This window comes from Pseudophryne corroboree, chromosome 4 (genome assembly GCF_028390025.1).
Source record: "Pseudophryne corroboree isolate aPseCor3 chromosome 4, aPseCor3.hap2, whole genome shotgun sequence".
In the NCBI taxonomy this organism is placed as follows: domain Eukaryota; kingdom Metazoa; phylum Chordata; class Amphibia; order Anura; family Myobatrachidae; genus Pseudophryne; species Pseudophryne corroboree.
The window spans coordinates 21,713,607-21,731,344 of NC_086447.1; the positions used below are offsets into that span (position 1 = coordinate 21,713,607).

At 52.4% G+C, this 17,738-nt stretch overlaps 1 protein-coding gene across 1 annotated transcript in view; it reads left to right on the forward strand.

Moving 5' to 3' along the window:
- The window catches only part of LOC134910760 (zinc finger protein 701-like), a 158,494-nt gene that overhangs the window by 19,573 nt on the left and 121,183 nt on the right, over positions 1-17,738 (forward strand). The window contains exons 3-4 of the mRNA XM_063919143.1: positions 8,571-8,697; positions 14,761-14,859. Coding sequence (XP_063775213.1) covers positions 8,571-8,697; positions 14,761-14,859 — 226 coding nt within the window. The remainder of the gene's footprint in view (positions 1-8,570; positions 8,698-14,760; positions 14,860-17,738) is intronic.

Consider the following 17,738-nt stretch of genomic DNA (forward strand, 5'->3'; position numbering starts at 1 on the left):
AGTCCGTAGTGGATGCTGGGCGCCCATCCCAAGTGTGGATTGTCTGCAATACTTGTATATAGTTATTGCCTAACTAAAGGGTTATTGTTGAGCCATCTGTTGAGAGGCTGTTATATTTCATACTGTTAACTGGGTATAGTATCACGAGTTATACGGTGTGATTGGTGTGGCTGGTATGAGTCTTACCCGGGATTCAAAATCCTTCCTTATTGTGTCAGCTCTTCCGGGCACAGTATCCTAACTGAGGTCTGGAGGAGGGGCATAGAGGGAGGAGCCAGTGCACACCAGATAGTACCTAATCTTTCTTTTAGAGTGCCCAGTCTCCTGCGGAGCCCGTCTATTCCCCATGGTCCTTACGGAGTTCCCAGCATCCACTACGGACTAAGAGAAATAGATTTACCGGTGAGTAAAATCTTATTTATTGCAAAACTATGCTATTAAGACGAACAAGCAGCTTATGCTGATTACTACGATATATGGTACTCGTGCTCTGTGTGCGGCCGCGGCTGTATCCGCATACAAAATGCTTTTCCAGGAAAACACTGTAGCGAAGCATTTCGTATGCAGATACAGCCGCGGTCGCACACAGGCATGCCGCATATCATTGTAATGGGCATAAGCTGCTTGTGCGTCACATTGCTATTGTTTTACAATAAGAATCATTTTAATGGAAAAAGTTTCACAAAGAATGCGCTCACTGCTACTGAGTCATGCCACGGCACGGCGCCACTAGAATTCCTGTTTAACACGAAAGGAGGCTGATGTCAGTGGACACATCTGACTTCAGGCTACAGGAACAGTATGTGGGGAACCTGAGAGGCTACAGGAGCAGTATGTGGGGAACCTGAGAGGCTACAGGAGCAGTATGTAGGGAACCTGAGAGGCTACAGGAGCAGTATGTTGGGAACCTGAGAGGCTACAGGAGCAGTATGTGTGGAACCTGAGAGGCAACAGGAGCAGTATGCGGGGAACCTGAGAGGCTACAGGAGCAGTATGTGTGGAACCTGAGAGGCTACAGGAACAGTATGTGTGGAACCTGAGAGGCTACAGGAGCAGTATGTGGGGAACCTGAGAGGCTACAGGAACAGTATGCTGGGAACCTGAGAGGCTACAGGAGCAGTATGTAGTGAGCCAGAGATGCTACAGGAGCAGTATGTAGGGAACCAGAGATGCTACAGGAGCAGTATGTAGTGAGCCAGAGATGCTACAGGAGCAGTATGTAGGGAACCAGAGATGCTACAGGAGCAGTATGTGGTGAGCCAGAGATGCTACATGTGCAGTATGTGGGGAACCTGAGAGGCTACAGGAGCAGTATGCGGGGAACCTGAGAGGCTACAGGAGCAGTATGCGGGGAACCTGAGATGCTACAGGAGCAGTATGCGGGGAACCTGAGATGCTACAGGAGCAGTATGTGGGGAACCTGAGAGGCTACAGGAGCAGTATGTGGGGAACCTGAGAGGCTACAAGAGCAGTATGTAGTGAGCCAGAGAGGCTACAGGAGCAGTATGAGGGGAACCTGAGAGGCTACAGGAGCAGTATGAGGGGAACCTGAGAGGCTACAGGAGCAGTATGTAGGGAACCTGAGAGGCTACAGGAGCAGTATGTTGGGAACCTGAGAGGCTACAGGAGCAGTATGTAGGGAACCTGAGAGGCTACAGGAGCAGTATGTTGGGAACCTGAGAGGCTACAGGAGCAGTATGCGGGGAACCTGAGATGCTACAGGAGCAGTATGCGGGGAACCTGAGATGCTACAGGAGCAGTATGTGGGGAACCTGAGAGGCTACAGGAGCAGTATGTGGGGAACCTGAGAGGCTACAAGAGCAGTATGTAGTGAGCCAGAGAGGCTACAGGAGCAGTATGAGGGGAACCTGAGAGGCTACAGGAGCAGTATGAGGGGAACCTGAGATGCTACAGGAGCAGTATGTGGGGAACTTGAGAGGCTACAGGAGCAGTATGTGGGGAACCTGAGAGGCTACAAGAGCAGTATGTGGGGAACCTGAGAGGCTACAGGAGCAGTATGTGGGGAACCTGAGAGGCTACAGGAGCAGTATGTAGTGAGCCAGAGATGCTACAGGAGCAGTATGTAGGGAACCAGAGAGGCTACAGGAGCAGTATGTAGGGAACCAGAGATGCTACAGGTGCAGTATGTAGTGAGCCAGAGAGGCTACAGGTGCAGTATGTGGGGAACCTGAGAGGCTACAGGTGCAGTATGTGGGGAACCTGAGAGTCTACAGGAGCAGTATGTGGGGAACCTGAGAGCCTACAGGAGCAGTATATGGGGAACCTGAGAGGCTACAGGAGCAGTATGTGGGGAACCTGAGAGGCTACAGGAGCAGTATGCGGGGAACCAGAGAGGCTACAGGAGCAGTATGCGGGGAACCAGAGAGGCTACAGGAGCAGTATGCGGGGAACCTGAGAGGCTACAGGAGCAGTATGTGGTGAACCGAAGAGGCTACAGGAGCAGTATGTGGGAAACCGGAGAGGCTACAGGAGCAGTATGTAGTGAGCCAGAGATGCTACAGGAGCAGTATGTAGGGAACCAGAGATGATACAGGAGCAGTATGTAGGGAACCAGAGATGCTACAGGAGCATTATGTAGGGAACCAGAGATGCTACAGGAGCAGTAAGTAGTGAGCCAGAGATGCTACAGGAGCAGTATGTAGTGAGCCAGAGATGCTACAGGAGCAGTATGTGGGGAACCGGAGAGGCTACAGGTGCAGTATGTGGGGAACCTGAGAGGCTACAGGAGCAGTATGAGGGGAACCTGAGAGGCTACAGGAGCAGTATGCGGGGAACCTGAGAGGCTACAGGACCAGTATGCGGGGAACCTGAGAGTCTACAGGAGCAGTATGTTGGGAACCTGAGAGGCTACAGGAGCAGTATGTGGGGAACCTGAGAGGCTACAGGAACAGTATGCGGGGAACCTGAGAGGCTACAGGAGCAGTATGTAGTGAGCCAGAGATGCTACAGGAGCAGTATGTAGGGAACCAGAGATGCTGCAGGAGCAGTATGTAGTGAGCCAGAGAGGCTACAGGAGCAGTATGTGGGGAACCTGAGAGGCTACAGGAACAGTATGTGTGGAACCTGAGAGGCTACAGGAACAGTATGTGTGGAACCTGAGAGGCTACAGGAGCAGTATGTGTGGAACCAGAGATGCTACAGGAGCAGTATGTAGTGAGCCAGAGATGCTACAGGAGCAGTATGTAGGGAACCAGAGATGCTACAGGAGCAGTATGTAGGGAACCAGAGAGGCTACAGGAGCAGTATGTAGGGAACCAGAGAGGCTACAGGAGCAGTATGTGGTGAACCGAAGAGGCTACAGGAGCAGTATGTGGGAAACCGGAGAGGCTACAGGAGCAGTATGTAGTGAGCCAGAGATGCTACAGGAGCAGTATGTAGGGAACCAGAGATGATACAGGAGCATTATGTAGGGAACCAGAGATGCTACAGGAGCAGTATGTAGTGAGCCAGAGATGTTACAGGAGCAGTATGTGTGGAACCAGAGATGCTACAGGAGCAGTATGTAGTGAGCCAGAGATGCTACAGGAGCAGTATGTAGGGAACCAGAGATGATACAGGAGCAGTATGTAGGGAACCAGAGATGCTACAGGAGCATTATGTAGGGAACCAGAGATGCTACAGGAGCAGTAAGTAGTGAGCCAGAGATGCTACAGGAGCAGTATGTAGTGAGCCAGAGATGCTACAGGAGCAGTATGTGGGGAACCGGAGAGGCTACAGGTGCAGTATGTGGGGAACCTGAGAGGCTACAGGAGCAGTATGAGGGGAACCTGAGAGGCTACAGGAGCAGTATGCGGGGAACCTGAGAGGCTACAGGACCAGTATGCGGGGAACCTGAGAGGCTACAGGAGCAGTAAGTGGGGAACCTGAGAGGCTACAGGAACAGTATGCTGGGAACCAGAGATGCTACAGGAGCAGTATGTAGTGAGCCAGAGAGGCTACAGGTGCAGTATGTGGGGAACCTGAGAGGCTACAGGAGCAGTATGCGGGGAACCTGAGAGGCTACAGGAGCAGTATGCGGGGAACCTGAGATGCTACAGGAGCAGTATGCGGGGAACCTGAGATGCTACAGGAGCAGTATGTGGGGAACCTGAGAGGCTACAGGAGCAGTATGTGGGGAACCTGAGAGGCTACAAGAGCAGTATGTAGTGAGCCAGAGAGGCTACAGGTGCAGTATGAGGGGAACCTGAGAGGCTACAGGAGCAGTATGAGGGGAACCTGAGATGCTACAGGAGCAGTATGTGGGGAACTTGAGAGGCTACAGGAGCAGTATGTGGGGAACCTGAGAGGCTACAGGAGCAGTATGTGGGGAACCTGAGAGGCTACAGTAGCAGTATGTGGGGAACCTGAGAGGCTACAGGAGCAGTATGTAGTGAGCCAGAGATGCTACAGGAGCAGTATGTAGCGAACCAGAGATGCTGCAGGAGCAGTATGTAGCGAACCAGAGATGCTACAGGAGCAGTATGTAGCGAGCCAGAGAGGCTACAGGTGCAGAATGTGGGGAACCTGAGAGGCTACAGGTGCAGTATGTGGGGAACCTGAGAGGCTACAGGAGCAGTATGTGGGGAACCTGAGAGGCTACAGGAGCAGTATATGGGGAACCTGAGAGGCTACAGGAGCAGTATGTGGGGAACCTGAGAGGCTACAGGAGCAGTATGTGGGGAACCTGAGAGGCTACAGGAGCAGTATGCGGGGAACCAGAGAGGCTACAGGAGCAGTATGCGGGGAACCTGAGAGGCTACAGGAGCAGTATGTGGTGAACCGAAGAGGCTACAGGAGCAGTATGTGGGAAACCGGAGAGGCTACAGGAGCAGTATGTAGTGAGCCAGAGATGCTACAGGAGCAGTATGTAGGGAACCAGAGATGATACAGGAGCAGTATGTAGGGAACCAGAGATGCTACAGGAGCATTATGTAGGGAACCAGAGATGCTACAGGAGCAGTAAGTAGTGAGCCAGAGATGCTACAGGAGCAGTATGTAGTGAGCCAGAGATGCTACAGGAGCAGTATGTGGGGAACCGGAGAGGCTACAGGTGCAGTATGTGGGGAACCTGAGAGGCTACAGGAGCAGTATGAGGGGAACCTGAGAGGCTACAGGAGCAGTATGCGGGGAACCTGAGAGGCTACAGGACCAGTATGCGGGGAACCTGAGAGGCTACAGGAGCAGTATGTAGTGAGCCAGAGATGCTACAGGAGCAGTATGTAGGGAACCAGAGATGCTACAGGAGCAGTATGTAGTGAGCCAGAGAGGCTACAGGAGCAGTATGTGGGGAACCTGAGAGGCTACAGGAACAGTATGCTGGGAACCTGAGAGGCTACAGGAGCAGTATGTGTGGAACCAGAGATGCTACAAGAGCAGTATGTGTGGAACCAGAGATGCTACAGGAGCAGTATGTAGTGAGCCAGAGATGCTACAGGAGCATTATGTAGGGAACCAGAGATGCTACAGGAGCATTATGTAGGGAACCAGAGATGCTACAGGAGCATTATGTAGGGAACCAGAGATGCTACAGGAGCAGTATGTAGTGAGCCAGAGATGCTACAGGAGCAGTATGTAGTGAGCCAGAGATGCTACAGGAGCAGTATGTGGGGAACCGGAGAGGCTACAGGTGCAGTATGTGGGGAACCTGAGAGGCTACAGGAGCAGTATGTGGGGAACCTGAGAGGCTACAAGAGCAGTATGTGGGGAACTTGAGAGGCTACAGGAGCAGTATGTGGGGAACCTGAGAGGCTACAAGAGCAGTATGTAGTGAGCCAGAGAGGCTACAGGTGCAGTATGTGGGGAACCTGACAGGCTACAGGTGCAGTATGTGGGGAACCTGAGAGGCTACAGGAGCAGTATGTGGGGAACCTGAGAGGCTACAGGAGCAGTATGTGGGGAACATGAGAGACTACAGGAGCAGTATGTGGGGAACCTGAGAGGCTACAGGAGCAGTATGTAGTGAGCCAGAGATGCTACAGGAGCAGTATGTAGGGAACCAGAGATGCTACAGGAGCAGTATGTAGTGAGCCAGAGAGGCTACAGGAGCAGTATGTGGGGAACCTGAGAGGCTACAGGAGCAGTATGTGTGGAACCAGAGATGCTACAAGAGCAGTATGTGTGGAACCAGAGATGCTACAGGAGCAGTATGTAGTGAGCCAGAGATGCTACAGGAGCAGTATGTAGGGAACCAGAGATGCTACAGGAGCATTATGTAGGGAACCAGAGATGCTACAGGAGCAGTATGTAGTGAGCCAGAGATGCTACAGGAGCAGTATGTAGTGAGCCAGAGATGCTACAGGAGCAGTATGTGGGGAACCGGAGAGGCTACAGGTGCAGTATGTGGGGAACCTGAGAGGCTACAGGAGCAGTATGTGGGGAACCTGAGAGGCTACAGGAGCAGTTTGTAGTGAGCCAGAGAGGCTACAGGTGCAGTATGTGGGGAACCTGAGAGGCTACAGGTGCAGTATGTGGGGAACCTGAGAGGCTACAGGAGCAGTATGTGGGGAACCTGAGAGGCTACAGGAGCAGTATGCGGGGAACCTGAGAGACTACAGGAGCAGTATGTGGGGAACCTGAGAGGCTACAGGAGCAGTATGTGGGGAACCTGAGAGGCTACAGGAGCAGTATGCGGGGAACCTGAGAGGCTACAGGAGCAGTATGTGGGGAACCTGAGAGGCTACAGGAGCAGTATGTGGGGAACCTGAGAGGCTACAGGAGCAGTATGCGGGGAACCTGAGATGCTACAGGAGCAGTATCTAGTGAGCCAGAGATGCTACAGGAGCAGTATGTAGGGAGCCAGAGATGCTACAGGAGCAGTATGTAGTGAGCCAGAGAGGCTACAGGAGCAGTATGTGGGGAACCTGAGAGGCTACAGGAACAGTATGCGGGGAACCTGAGAGGCTACAGGAACAGTATGCGGGGAACCTGAGAGGCTACAGGAGCAGTATGTGGTGAACCGGAGAGGCTACAGGAGCAGTATGTGGGAAACTGGAGAGGCTACAGGAGAAGTATGTGGGAAACCTGAGAGGCTACAGGAGCAGTATGAGGGGAACCTGAGAGGCTACAGGAGCAGTATGTGGGGAACCTGAGAGGCTACAGGAGCAGTATGTGGGGAACCTGAGAGGCTACAGGAGCAGTATGTGGGGAACCTGAGAGGCTACAGGAGCAGTATGTGGGGAACCTGAGAGGCTACTGGAACAGTATGCGGGGAACCTGAGAGGCTACAGGAGCAGTATGTAGTGAGCCAGAGATGCTACAGGAGCAGTATGTAGGGAACCAGAGATGCTACAGGAGCAGTATGTAGTGAGCCAGAGAGGCTACAGGAGCAGTATGTGGGGAACCTGAGAGGCTATAGGAGCAGTATGCGGGGAACCAGAGAGGCTACAGGTTCAGTATGCGGGGAACCTGAGAGGCTACAGGAGCAGTATGAGGGGAACCTGAGATGCTACAGGAGCATTATGTAGGGAACCTGAGAGGCTACAGGAGCAGTATAAGGAGAACCTGAGATGCTACAGGAGCAGTATGTGGGGAACCTGAGATGCTACAGGAGCAGTATGTGGGGAACCTGAGAGGCTACAGGAGCAGTATGTGGGGAACCTGAGAGGCTACAGGAGCAGTATGTGGGGAACCTGAGAGGCTACAGGAGCAGTATGTGGGGAACCTGAGAGGCTACAGGAGCAGTATGTGGGGAACCTGAGAGGCTACAGGAGCAGTATGTGGGGAACCTGAGAGGCTACAGGAGCAGTATGTGGGGAACCTGAGAGGCTACAGGAGCAGTATGTGGGGAACCTGAGAGGCTACAGGAGCAGTATGTGGGGAACCTGAGAGGCTACAGGAGCAGTATGTGGGGAACCTGAGAGGCTACAGGAGCAGTATGTGGGGAATCTGAGAGGCTACAGGAGCAGTATGTGGGGAACCTGAGAGTCTACAGGAGCAGTATGTGGGGAACCTGAGAGTCTACAGGAGCAGTATGTGGGGAACCTGAGAGGCTACAGGAGCAGTATGTGGGGAACCTGAGAGGCTACAGGAGCAGTATGTGGGGAACCAGAGATGCTAAAGGAGCAGTATGTGGGGAACCTGAGAGGCTACAGGAGCAGTATGCGGGGAACTTGACAGGCTACAGGAGCAGTATGTGGGGAACCTGAGAGGCTACAGGAATATGAATCACACCACACACACTATTCTCTGTATGAGTGTAAGGGATTTTATATAAAATAACCTTCTCTAAGGGGATGAACATAATGACGTTCTTACCCATGCGTGGCTTGCATTGCGTAAACGATAACGCCCCAACGGACAATCGGATGAAAATTTGGATTTTACCTCCAGTTGGTAGAATTTAATAAACTACAAAATTGGTCCTGTGACTTTTTACCGTATCTGCTACGGGTGCTACTCGGGTAACGCCAAGAACCATGGATTAATATTTATCTACATTAAACGTCTCAAATTTACATCTCTATAGATCTCCCAAATTGTTACCACTCATTTATGTGTACACCCGTGACAATGGGAATCTCCCGTGCGTAGAACAGGTAGAACGGCTAGTGTATTATATTCTTCCTCTGCAGGTGTCTGTGACCTTCCACGACGTGGCGGCCTGTTTCTCCGCTGAGGAGTGGGGGGTGTTAGAGGACTGGCAGAAGGAGCTGTATAAGAAGGTGATGCGGGACATCCACTCTTCCCTGGAGGAGATGGGTAAGTGTCTGGCTCTTAAAGTCATTGACTTCTAGTGTAATCTAGTGCAATACATTCATCACGTGGTCTCCGGTCACCCATCGGCAGTGTGGCTGATAATGCCGGCCCAGGTCCCTCACCCACGTACGTCTTCATGGTCTGAATGTCGTCATACTGCTGACGTTATGCATGTCGGCATAGCGTATTTCTACAGTTACAGCCCTGTCCGCTGCCTAACCCTAAACCTGTCCTGTAAGCGTTCACAATGTCGCCCTAATCATGGTGTGGACATGTCTGCCATTGGTGTAAGAGGGGAAGGGAGACCAGGCAGTGGGGGCTTATTGCCTCATATCACAGTATAAGTGTCATGTATCCTATTTTCTCTTACGTCCTCGAGGATGCTGGGGTCCACATTAGTATCATGGGGTATAGACGGGTCCACTAGGAGCCACTGGCACTTTAAGAGTTTGAGAGTGCCGGCCACAGCTAGGGGAGCTCTACTGAGTTTTCCTGGTAAATGTTTTTTTTAGAGTTTATTATTTTACAGGGAGGTTGCTGGCAACAGCCTCCCTGCATCGAGGGACTAAGGGGGGGAGCAGTGTTCGCCCTGCGGGGTCTGAGCCACTATCTCCGCTGACTGGACACTGAGCTCCAGAGGGGATAGATCGCTCACCCCAGCAGCATGCTGCCACCCCCTTACAGAGCCAGAAGGTCAGTGGTGAGTGAGTCACCGACCCCCCTAGCAAGCGGGGGGTCGGTGTGAAGATGAAGACAACAGGGTAGGAGCGCAGTACTAACTGCGCTCCGGAGGCTCAGCGGTACTTAGTGCGGCGCTGTGAGGAGAGCCCTGAGCCAGCGCCTACACCCTACACTGGTCACACAGCCTATCGGGGTCCCAGGATCTCAGCCAGCATAAATCCTCCAGCCAGTATAATCCTAGGAAGAGCGGGAAGACAGCGCCATTTTGGAGGCGGAGCTTCTCAGAGCGGACCCAGCAGCGTTCAGCGCCATTTTCCTGCCTGCACAGTGCTGTCCAGGAAGAGCAAGTCCCTCCAGAACAACTCCAGCTATCTCTCACGGTACCAGGGGGTTGTAGAAGGGAGGGGAGGCTTCATTAAGACTGTGTATCCTATTCAGGTGCACAGTCAGCGCTGTGTGTGGGTTGGCTCCAATATCTGTGTCTCTCTCTTGCCATTCTTGGGGGTGAAACTCTGTCTGTCCTCCCCTGTGTGTGTGTGTGTGTGTGTGTGGTGTCTGTGGTCTCCATTAAGCAATGTCCAGGGATACTGTGTCATATGCTGCAGAGGATATGTCCTCTCAGGATGATCACATTCCATGTAATCAGGATTGCACTGGTTTAGCACAGATTCCAGCAAGGGAGCCTGAGTGGTTATCCTCTATCAAATCTATGATTTCTCAGATTTCTAATAGGGTTGCACAAAATTAATCTGCAACTCAGACTTTACAGAACTCTATGGCAGTCTGGCCCAGTTCTGGTACATCAGGGCTCCCCGCTGTATATTCACATAAACGTGCTCTTGCGCAGATCATGCAGAATGATACAGATACCGATTCTGATACTGCAGACGGTGACGGGGATGTGTTGCGGGGGGCAGCATCTCTTGCAGAAGGGGTGCAGTTGATGATAGAGACTATTAGGGATGTGTTGAATGTTAATGATACCACACCCGAGCAGGTTGAGTAGGCTTACTTCACTGAGAATAAGAAAGTCTCGCTAACCTTCCCTGCGTCCAAGGAATTAAATGCTATTTTTGAAAAGGCTTGGGAAAACCCGGATAAAAAATTCCAGATACCTAAAAGGGTGGCATTACCTTTCCCGGTAGAGGATAGAAAAAATAGGAAAACCCGCCTATTGTTGACGCGTCAGTATCCAGACTCTCAAAAAAGGTGGTTTTTCCTGTCCCAGGTCTACCGCCTTGAAAGAACCGGCTGAACGTAAAATTGATAATACGCTCAAATCCACGTACACGGCTTCTGGGGCAATACTACGTCCACTATTGCCAATGCTTGGATTGCCAAGGCTATAGCAAAGTGGTCAGGCACGTTACTTGAGGACTTGGATACTATGGAGAAATGTGATGTTGAATTGTTTTTACGTAACATTCAGGATTCGGCAGGATTTCTGGTAGAATCCATGAAAGACCTGGGTTCCATGGCTGCGGGGATTTCCTCCATGTCAGTATCAGCTCGTCGAGGACTGTGGTTGCGCCAGTGGTCTGCCGACGCGGAATCCAGGAGAAGTGTGGAGACCTTACCCTACACAGGTCAGGCTCTCTTTGGGGAAGCGTTAGATGCGTGGATCTCCACGGCTACGGCTGGTAAGTCACCCTTTCTTCCCTCAGCTACACCTGCTCCGAAGAAACCCTTTTCTTCAGTTACATCACAGCCATTTCAGTCTACCAAACCCAGAAAGGCCAAGCCGTCCAACACCTTGTTTCGGGGAGGTCGGCCCAAGTCCAAGAAACCTGCAGCTGCAGGTTCCCAGGAACAGAAACCTGCTTCAGGTACACCGAAGTCCTCCGCATGACGGTGGACTGCACGCCCCGGAGGAGGGGCCGGTGGGAGCGAGACTCAGGCATTTCAGTCACGTCTGGGTGTTCCCCGGCCTGGACCCCTGGGTGCAAGATATTGTGTCTCCGGGGTACAGGCTGGAATTTCAAAATCTCCCTCCTCACCTATTTTTCAAATCAGGCTTGCCAGCTCTGCTGGCGGACAGGACTGTCCTGCAAGAAGCCGTCCAGAAGTTGGTGGAGGCACAGGTCATTGTGTCAGTACCACCTCATATGCAAAACAAAGGTTACTATTCGAACCTTTTCGTGGTACCGAAACCGGATGGTTCGGTCAGGCCCATTCTGAACTTAAAATCACTAAACCCCTTTCTGAGTCAGTTCAAGTTCAAAATGGAGTCTCTAAGGGCAGTGATATCAGGTCTGGAAGAGGGGGAATTCCTGGTATCCCTGGATATCAAGGATGCGTACCTCCATATTCCGATTTGGCTGCCGCATCAAGCTTATCTTCGATTCGCACTGTTGGACTGTCATTTTCAGTTCCAGGCCCTACCATTCGGCCTCTCCACAGCACCGAGGGTATTCACCAAGGTGATGGCGGAAATGATGATTCTCCTCTGCAGACAGGGGGTGAATATAATTCCATATCTGGACGATCTGCTGATAAAAGCATTGTCCAAGGAGAAACTGTTGCTGTCCATAGCTCTCACGACCCAGCTTCTCAGGGAACATGGCTGGATCCTGAATCTTCCAAAATCACATTTGGAACCAACCAGGAGGTTGTCCTTTCTGGGAATGATCCTCGACACGGAAGTGCAGAGGGTGTTTCTCCCAGAGGAAAAGGCATTGGTGATTCAAACGATGGTCCGGGATGTCCTGAAGCCAGCCCGGGTGTCAATTCATCAGTGCATTCACCTTCTGGGGAAGATGGTGGCCTCTTACGAGGCTCTGCAGTACGGGAGGTTTCACGCTCGGTCCTTCCAACTGGATCTCCTGGACAAGTGGTCGGGATCCCATCTACACATGCACCAGAGAATACGTCTGTCGCCAAAGGCCAGGATTTCACTCCTCTGGTGGCTGCAATTATCTCACCTTCTAGAGAGCCGCAGGTTCGGGATTCAGGACTGGATCCTACTAACCACGGGTGCAAGTCTCCGGGGCTGGGGCACAGTCACTCAAGGGGAAACCTTCCAAGGAAGTTGGTCAAGTCTGGAAGCTGGCCTGCTGATAAACATTCTGGAACTAAGAGCCGTCTACAACGGTCTTCTTCAAGCGGCCCATCTTCTGAGAAATCGAGCCGTTCAAGTGCAGTCAGACAATGTGACAACAGTGGCTTACATAAACCGACAGGGCGGAACGAAGAGCAGAGCTGCAATGTCAGAGGTAACAAGAATCATCCTCTGGGCAGAAAAACACGCGTTTGCGCTGTCAGCAATCTTCATTCCGTGAGTAGACAACTGGGAAGCGGACTTCCTCAGCAGACACGATCTCCATCCAGGGGAGTGGAGTCTCCATCCGGAGGTGTTCAAGGAGGTAACAGATCTTTGGTGGCGTTCCCCAGATTAACATGATGGCCTCTCGTCTCAACAAGAAGCTTCAGCGGTATTGTTCCAGGTCGAGGGACCCACAAGCAGTGGCGGTGGACGCCCTAGTGACTCCGTGGGTGTTACAGTCGGTGTATGTGTTTCCTCCACTTCCACTCATCCCAAGAGTTCTAAAGCTCATAAGGAGAACAATGGTTCAAGCGATCCTCATTGCTCCAGACTGGCCAAGAAGGGCTTGGTACGCAGATCTTCTGGATCTACTGCAAGAAGAGCCGATGCCTCTTCCTCAGCAGGGGCCGTTCAAGGGGCTATCAAGACTTACCGCGGCTACATTTGACGGCATGGAGGTTGAACGCCTGATCCTAGCTCGAAAGGGCATTCTGAACAAGGTTATTCCTACCCTGATACAGGCTAGGAAAGGAGTAACGTCTAAATATTACCATCGAACTTGGAAAAAATATGTATCTTGGTGTGAGTCCAAGAAATTTCCTGCGGTGGAGTTTCAACTGGGACGGTTTCTACTCTTCCTATAAGCCGTTGTGGATATGGGCCTGAGGTTGGGATTTGTGAAGGTCCAGATTTCGGCCCTATCCATTTTCTTCCAGAAACAATTGGCTGCCCTCCCTGAGGTTCAGACCTTTTTGAAGGGAGTTCTGCACATCCAACCTCCCTTTGTACCGCCTACGGCGCCTTGGGACCTTAACGTGGTGTTGCAGTTCCTCCAATCGGACTGGTTCGAGCCTCTACAGGAGGTTGAGGTCAAATTTCTTACATGGAAGGCAGGCTGTCACTTAGTTGGCCTTAGCTTCTGCTAGACGTGTGTCAGAGTTGGGGTTTTGGCCTGTAAAAGCCCATACTTGATCTTCCACGAAGATAGAGCTGAGCTCAGGACACGTCAGCAGTTTCTTCTGAAGGTTGTGTCGGCATTTCATATCAACCAACCTATTGTGGTGCCAGTGGCTACTGACTCCTCAATTTCATCAAAGTCCTTGGATGTTGTAAGGGCTCTGAAGATCTATGTGAAGAGGACTGCTCGTCACAGGAAATCGGACTCTCTGTTTGTCCTGTATGATCCCAAGAAAATTGGGTGTCCTGCTTCTAAGCAGACGATCTCTCGCTGGATCAGGTTCACTATCCAGCATGCGTATTCTACAGCAGGATTGCCGTGTCCTACGACTGTCAAGGCCCGCTCTACTCGTAAGGTGGGGTCTTCCTGGACGGCTGCCCGAGGTGTCTCGGCTTTACAACTTTGCCGAGCGGCTACTTGGTCTGGGTCGAACACGTTTGCAAAGTTCTACAAGTTCGATACTTTGGCCTCTGATGATCTGAAGTTCAGTCAATCAGTTCTGCAGGAGCCTCCGCGCTCTCCCTCCCATTCTGGGAGCTTTGGTACATCCCCATGGTACTAATGTGGACCCCAGCATCCTCTAGGACGTAAGAGAAAATAGGATTTTGGTTGTCTACCGGTAAATCCTTTCCTCGTAGTCCGTAGAGGATGCTGGACGCCCGCCCAGCGCTTCGTGATCCTGCAGTGGTTACTTAGTTCAGTACTGCTTAGTACTTGGTTTAGTACTGTGTTGTTACTTGGTAAGTACTGTTGTTCAGCCGTTGCTGATGTTTCAGGCTAGTTAGCTTGGTTTGCCTTGTATGTGTGAGCTGGTGTGAATCTCGCCACTATCTGTGTAATATCCTTCTCTCGAAGTTGTCCGTCTCCTCGGGCACAGTTTCTAGACTGGGTCTGGTAGGAGGGGCATAGAGGGAGGAGCCAGCCACACTATTAAACTCTTACAGTGCCAATGGATCCTGGTGGACCCGTCTATACCCATGGTACTAATGTGGACCCCAGCATCCTCTACGGACTACGAGAAAAAGATTTACCGGTAGGTATATAAAATCCTATTTTACCTGCCCCGCAGTGCCGGCGTCATTCTATGCAGACTCCCGCAGTGTAGCAGTAACAGTGCTGGGATATTATCCTGCACATAGTAACCGCAGTACTCTCTCCGCTTCAGGCTTCCAGATCCTCAACCCTGACGTATTGTTCCGGATTAAGAAGGTGAAAGATCTGTACATCGACGTCTGTGAGACGGAACGAGGCGTCACCAGCGCAGGTGAGAGGTCTGCCCCCCACCCCCCTCTCCCCCCCTTCACTGCCCGGGCACCAGCCCTCTCCGGGGAAAGGCCAGTCACGCTGCAGCTGGCAGTCTGGGGAACAGGCGTACCTGTCTGCTCTGTGGCCTATAGTCTCCTCGCCTGTTATGAACTAGGAACTGTCCGATCTTTAGTGTCCCGGGACGATATAATTCTACTATGGCCATTTCTATTTCCTGTACAGTTACACTGAATGCTCAGTGATGTAGATGTCATTCACTGACTTATAGCATAGATCCTGCTCAGAAGAGCTTGCAATCTACAATGGCTAGAGAACTGTTAGTTACAGATGACACACAATTATTCTCAGTACGGAACACTGGGAATTAAATGGGATGGACTCTGGGTCGGGGCCACACTGGATATGTACACTGGGCCACGTCTGTATGGTATGTGGCAGGAGCTGGGTGACACAGTAGATATGTACACGGGGCCACGCCTGTGTGGTATGTGGCAGGAGCAGGATGACAGTAGATATGTACAGGGGGCCACGTCTGTGTGGTATGTGGCAGGAGCGGAATGACAGTAGATATGTACACGGGGCCACGTCTGTGTGGTATGTGGCAGGAGCGGGGTGACGTAGTAGATATATACACGGGGCCACGCCTGTGTGGTATGTGGCAGGAGCTGGGTAACACAGTAGATATGTACAGGGGGCCACGTCTGTGTGGTATGTGGCAGGAGCGGAATGACAGTAGATATGTACAGGGGGCCACGTCTGTGTGGTATGTGGCAGGAGCGGAATGACAGTAGATATGTACACGGGGCCACATCTGTGTGGTATGTGGCAGGAGCGGGGTGACACAGTAGATATGTACAGGGGGCCACATCTGTGGTATGTGGCAGGAGCTGGGTGACACAGTAGATATGTACAGGGGGCCACGTCTGTGTGGTATGTGGCAGGAGCGGAATGACAGTAGATATGTACAGGGGGCCACGTCTGTGTGGTATGTGGCAGGAGCGGAGAGACAGTAGATATGTACACGGGGCCACGTCTGTGTGGTATGTGGCAGGAGCTGGGTGTGACAGTAGATATGTACAGGGGGCCACGTCTGTGTGGTATGTGGCAGGAGCGGAATGACAGTAGATATGTACAGGGGGCCACGTCTGTGTGGTATGTGGCAGGAGCGGAGAGACAGTAGATATGTACACGGGGCCACGTCTGTGTGGTATGTGGCAGGAGCGGGGTGACGTAGTAGATATGTACACGGGGCCACGCCTGTGTGGTATGTGGCAGGAGCTGGGTAACACAGTAGATATGTACAGGGGGCCACGTCTGTGTGGTATGTGGCAGGAGCGGAATGACAGATATGTACAGGGGGCCACGTCTGTGTGGTATGTGGCAGGAGCGGGGTGACACAGTAGATATGCACAGGGGGCTACGTCTGTGTGGTATGTGGCAGGAGCTGGGTGACACAGTAGATATGTACAGGGGGCCACGTCTGTGTGGTGTGTGGCAGGAGCGGGGTGACACAGTAGATATGTACAGGGGGCCACGTCTGTGGTATGTGGCAGGAGCTGGGTGACACAGTAGATATGTACACGGGGCCACGTCTGTGTGGTATGTGGCTGGAGGGGGGTGACACAGTAGAAATGTACAGGGGCCACGCCTGTGTGGTATGTGGCAGGAGCTGGGTGACACAGTAGATATGTACACGGGGCCACGTCTGTGTGGTATGTGGCAGGAGGGGGGTGACACAGTAAATATGTACAGGGGCCATGTCTGTGTGGTATGTGGCAGGAGCAGGGTGACACAGATATGTACAGGGGGCCACGCCTGTGTGGCATGTGGCAGGAGCTGGGTGACACAGTAGATATGTACAGGGGCCACGTCTGTGTGGTATGTGTCAGGAGCTGGGTGACACAGTAGATATGTACAGGGGCCACGTCTGTGTGGTATGTGTCAGGAGCTGGGTGACACAGTAGATATGTACAGGGGCCACATCTGTGTGGTATGTGTCAGGAGCTGGGTGACACAGTAGATATGTACAGGGGGCCACGCCAGTGTGGTATGTGGCAGGAGCAGGATGACAGTAGATATGTGCAGGGGGCCACGTCTGTGTGGTATGTGGCAGGAGCGGGGTGACACAGTAGATATGTACACGGGGCCACGTCTGTGTGGTATGTGGCAGGAGGGGGTGACACAGTAGATATGTACAGGGGCCACGTCTGTGTGGTATGTGGCAGGAGAAAGGTGACACAGTAGATATGTACAGGGGGCCACGTCTGTGTGGCATGTGTCAGGAGCTGGGTGACACAGTAGATATGTACAGGGGGCCACGTCTGTGTGGTATGTGGCAGGAGCGGGGTGACACAGTAGATATGTACAGGGGGCCACATCTGTGGTATGTGGCAGGAGCTGGGTGACACAGTAGATATGTACAGGGGGCCACGTCTGTGTGGTATGTGGCAGGAGCAGGATGACAGTAGATATGTGCAGGGGGCCACGTCTGTGTGGTATGTGGCAGGAGCAGGGTGACACAGATATGTACAGGGGGCCACGCCTGTGTGGCATGTGGCAGGAGCTGGGTGACACAGTAGATATGTACAGGGGCCACGCCTGTGTGGTATGTGTCAGGAGCTGGGTGACACAGTAGATATGTACAGGGGCCACGTCTATGTGGCAGGAGCTGGGTGACACAGTAGATATGTACAGGGGCCACGCCAGTGTGGTATGTGGCAGGAGCAGGATGACAGTAGATATGTGCAGGGGGCCACGCCTGTGTGGTATGTGTCAGGAGCTGGGTGACACAGTAGATATGTACAGGGGCCACGTCTATGTGGCAGGGGCTGGGTGACACAGTAGATAAGTACAGGGGGCCACGCCAGTGTGGTATGT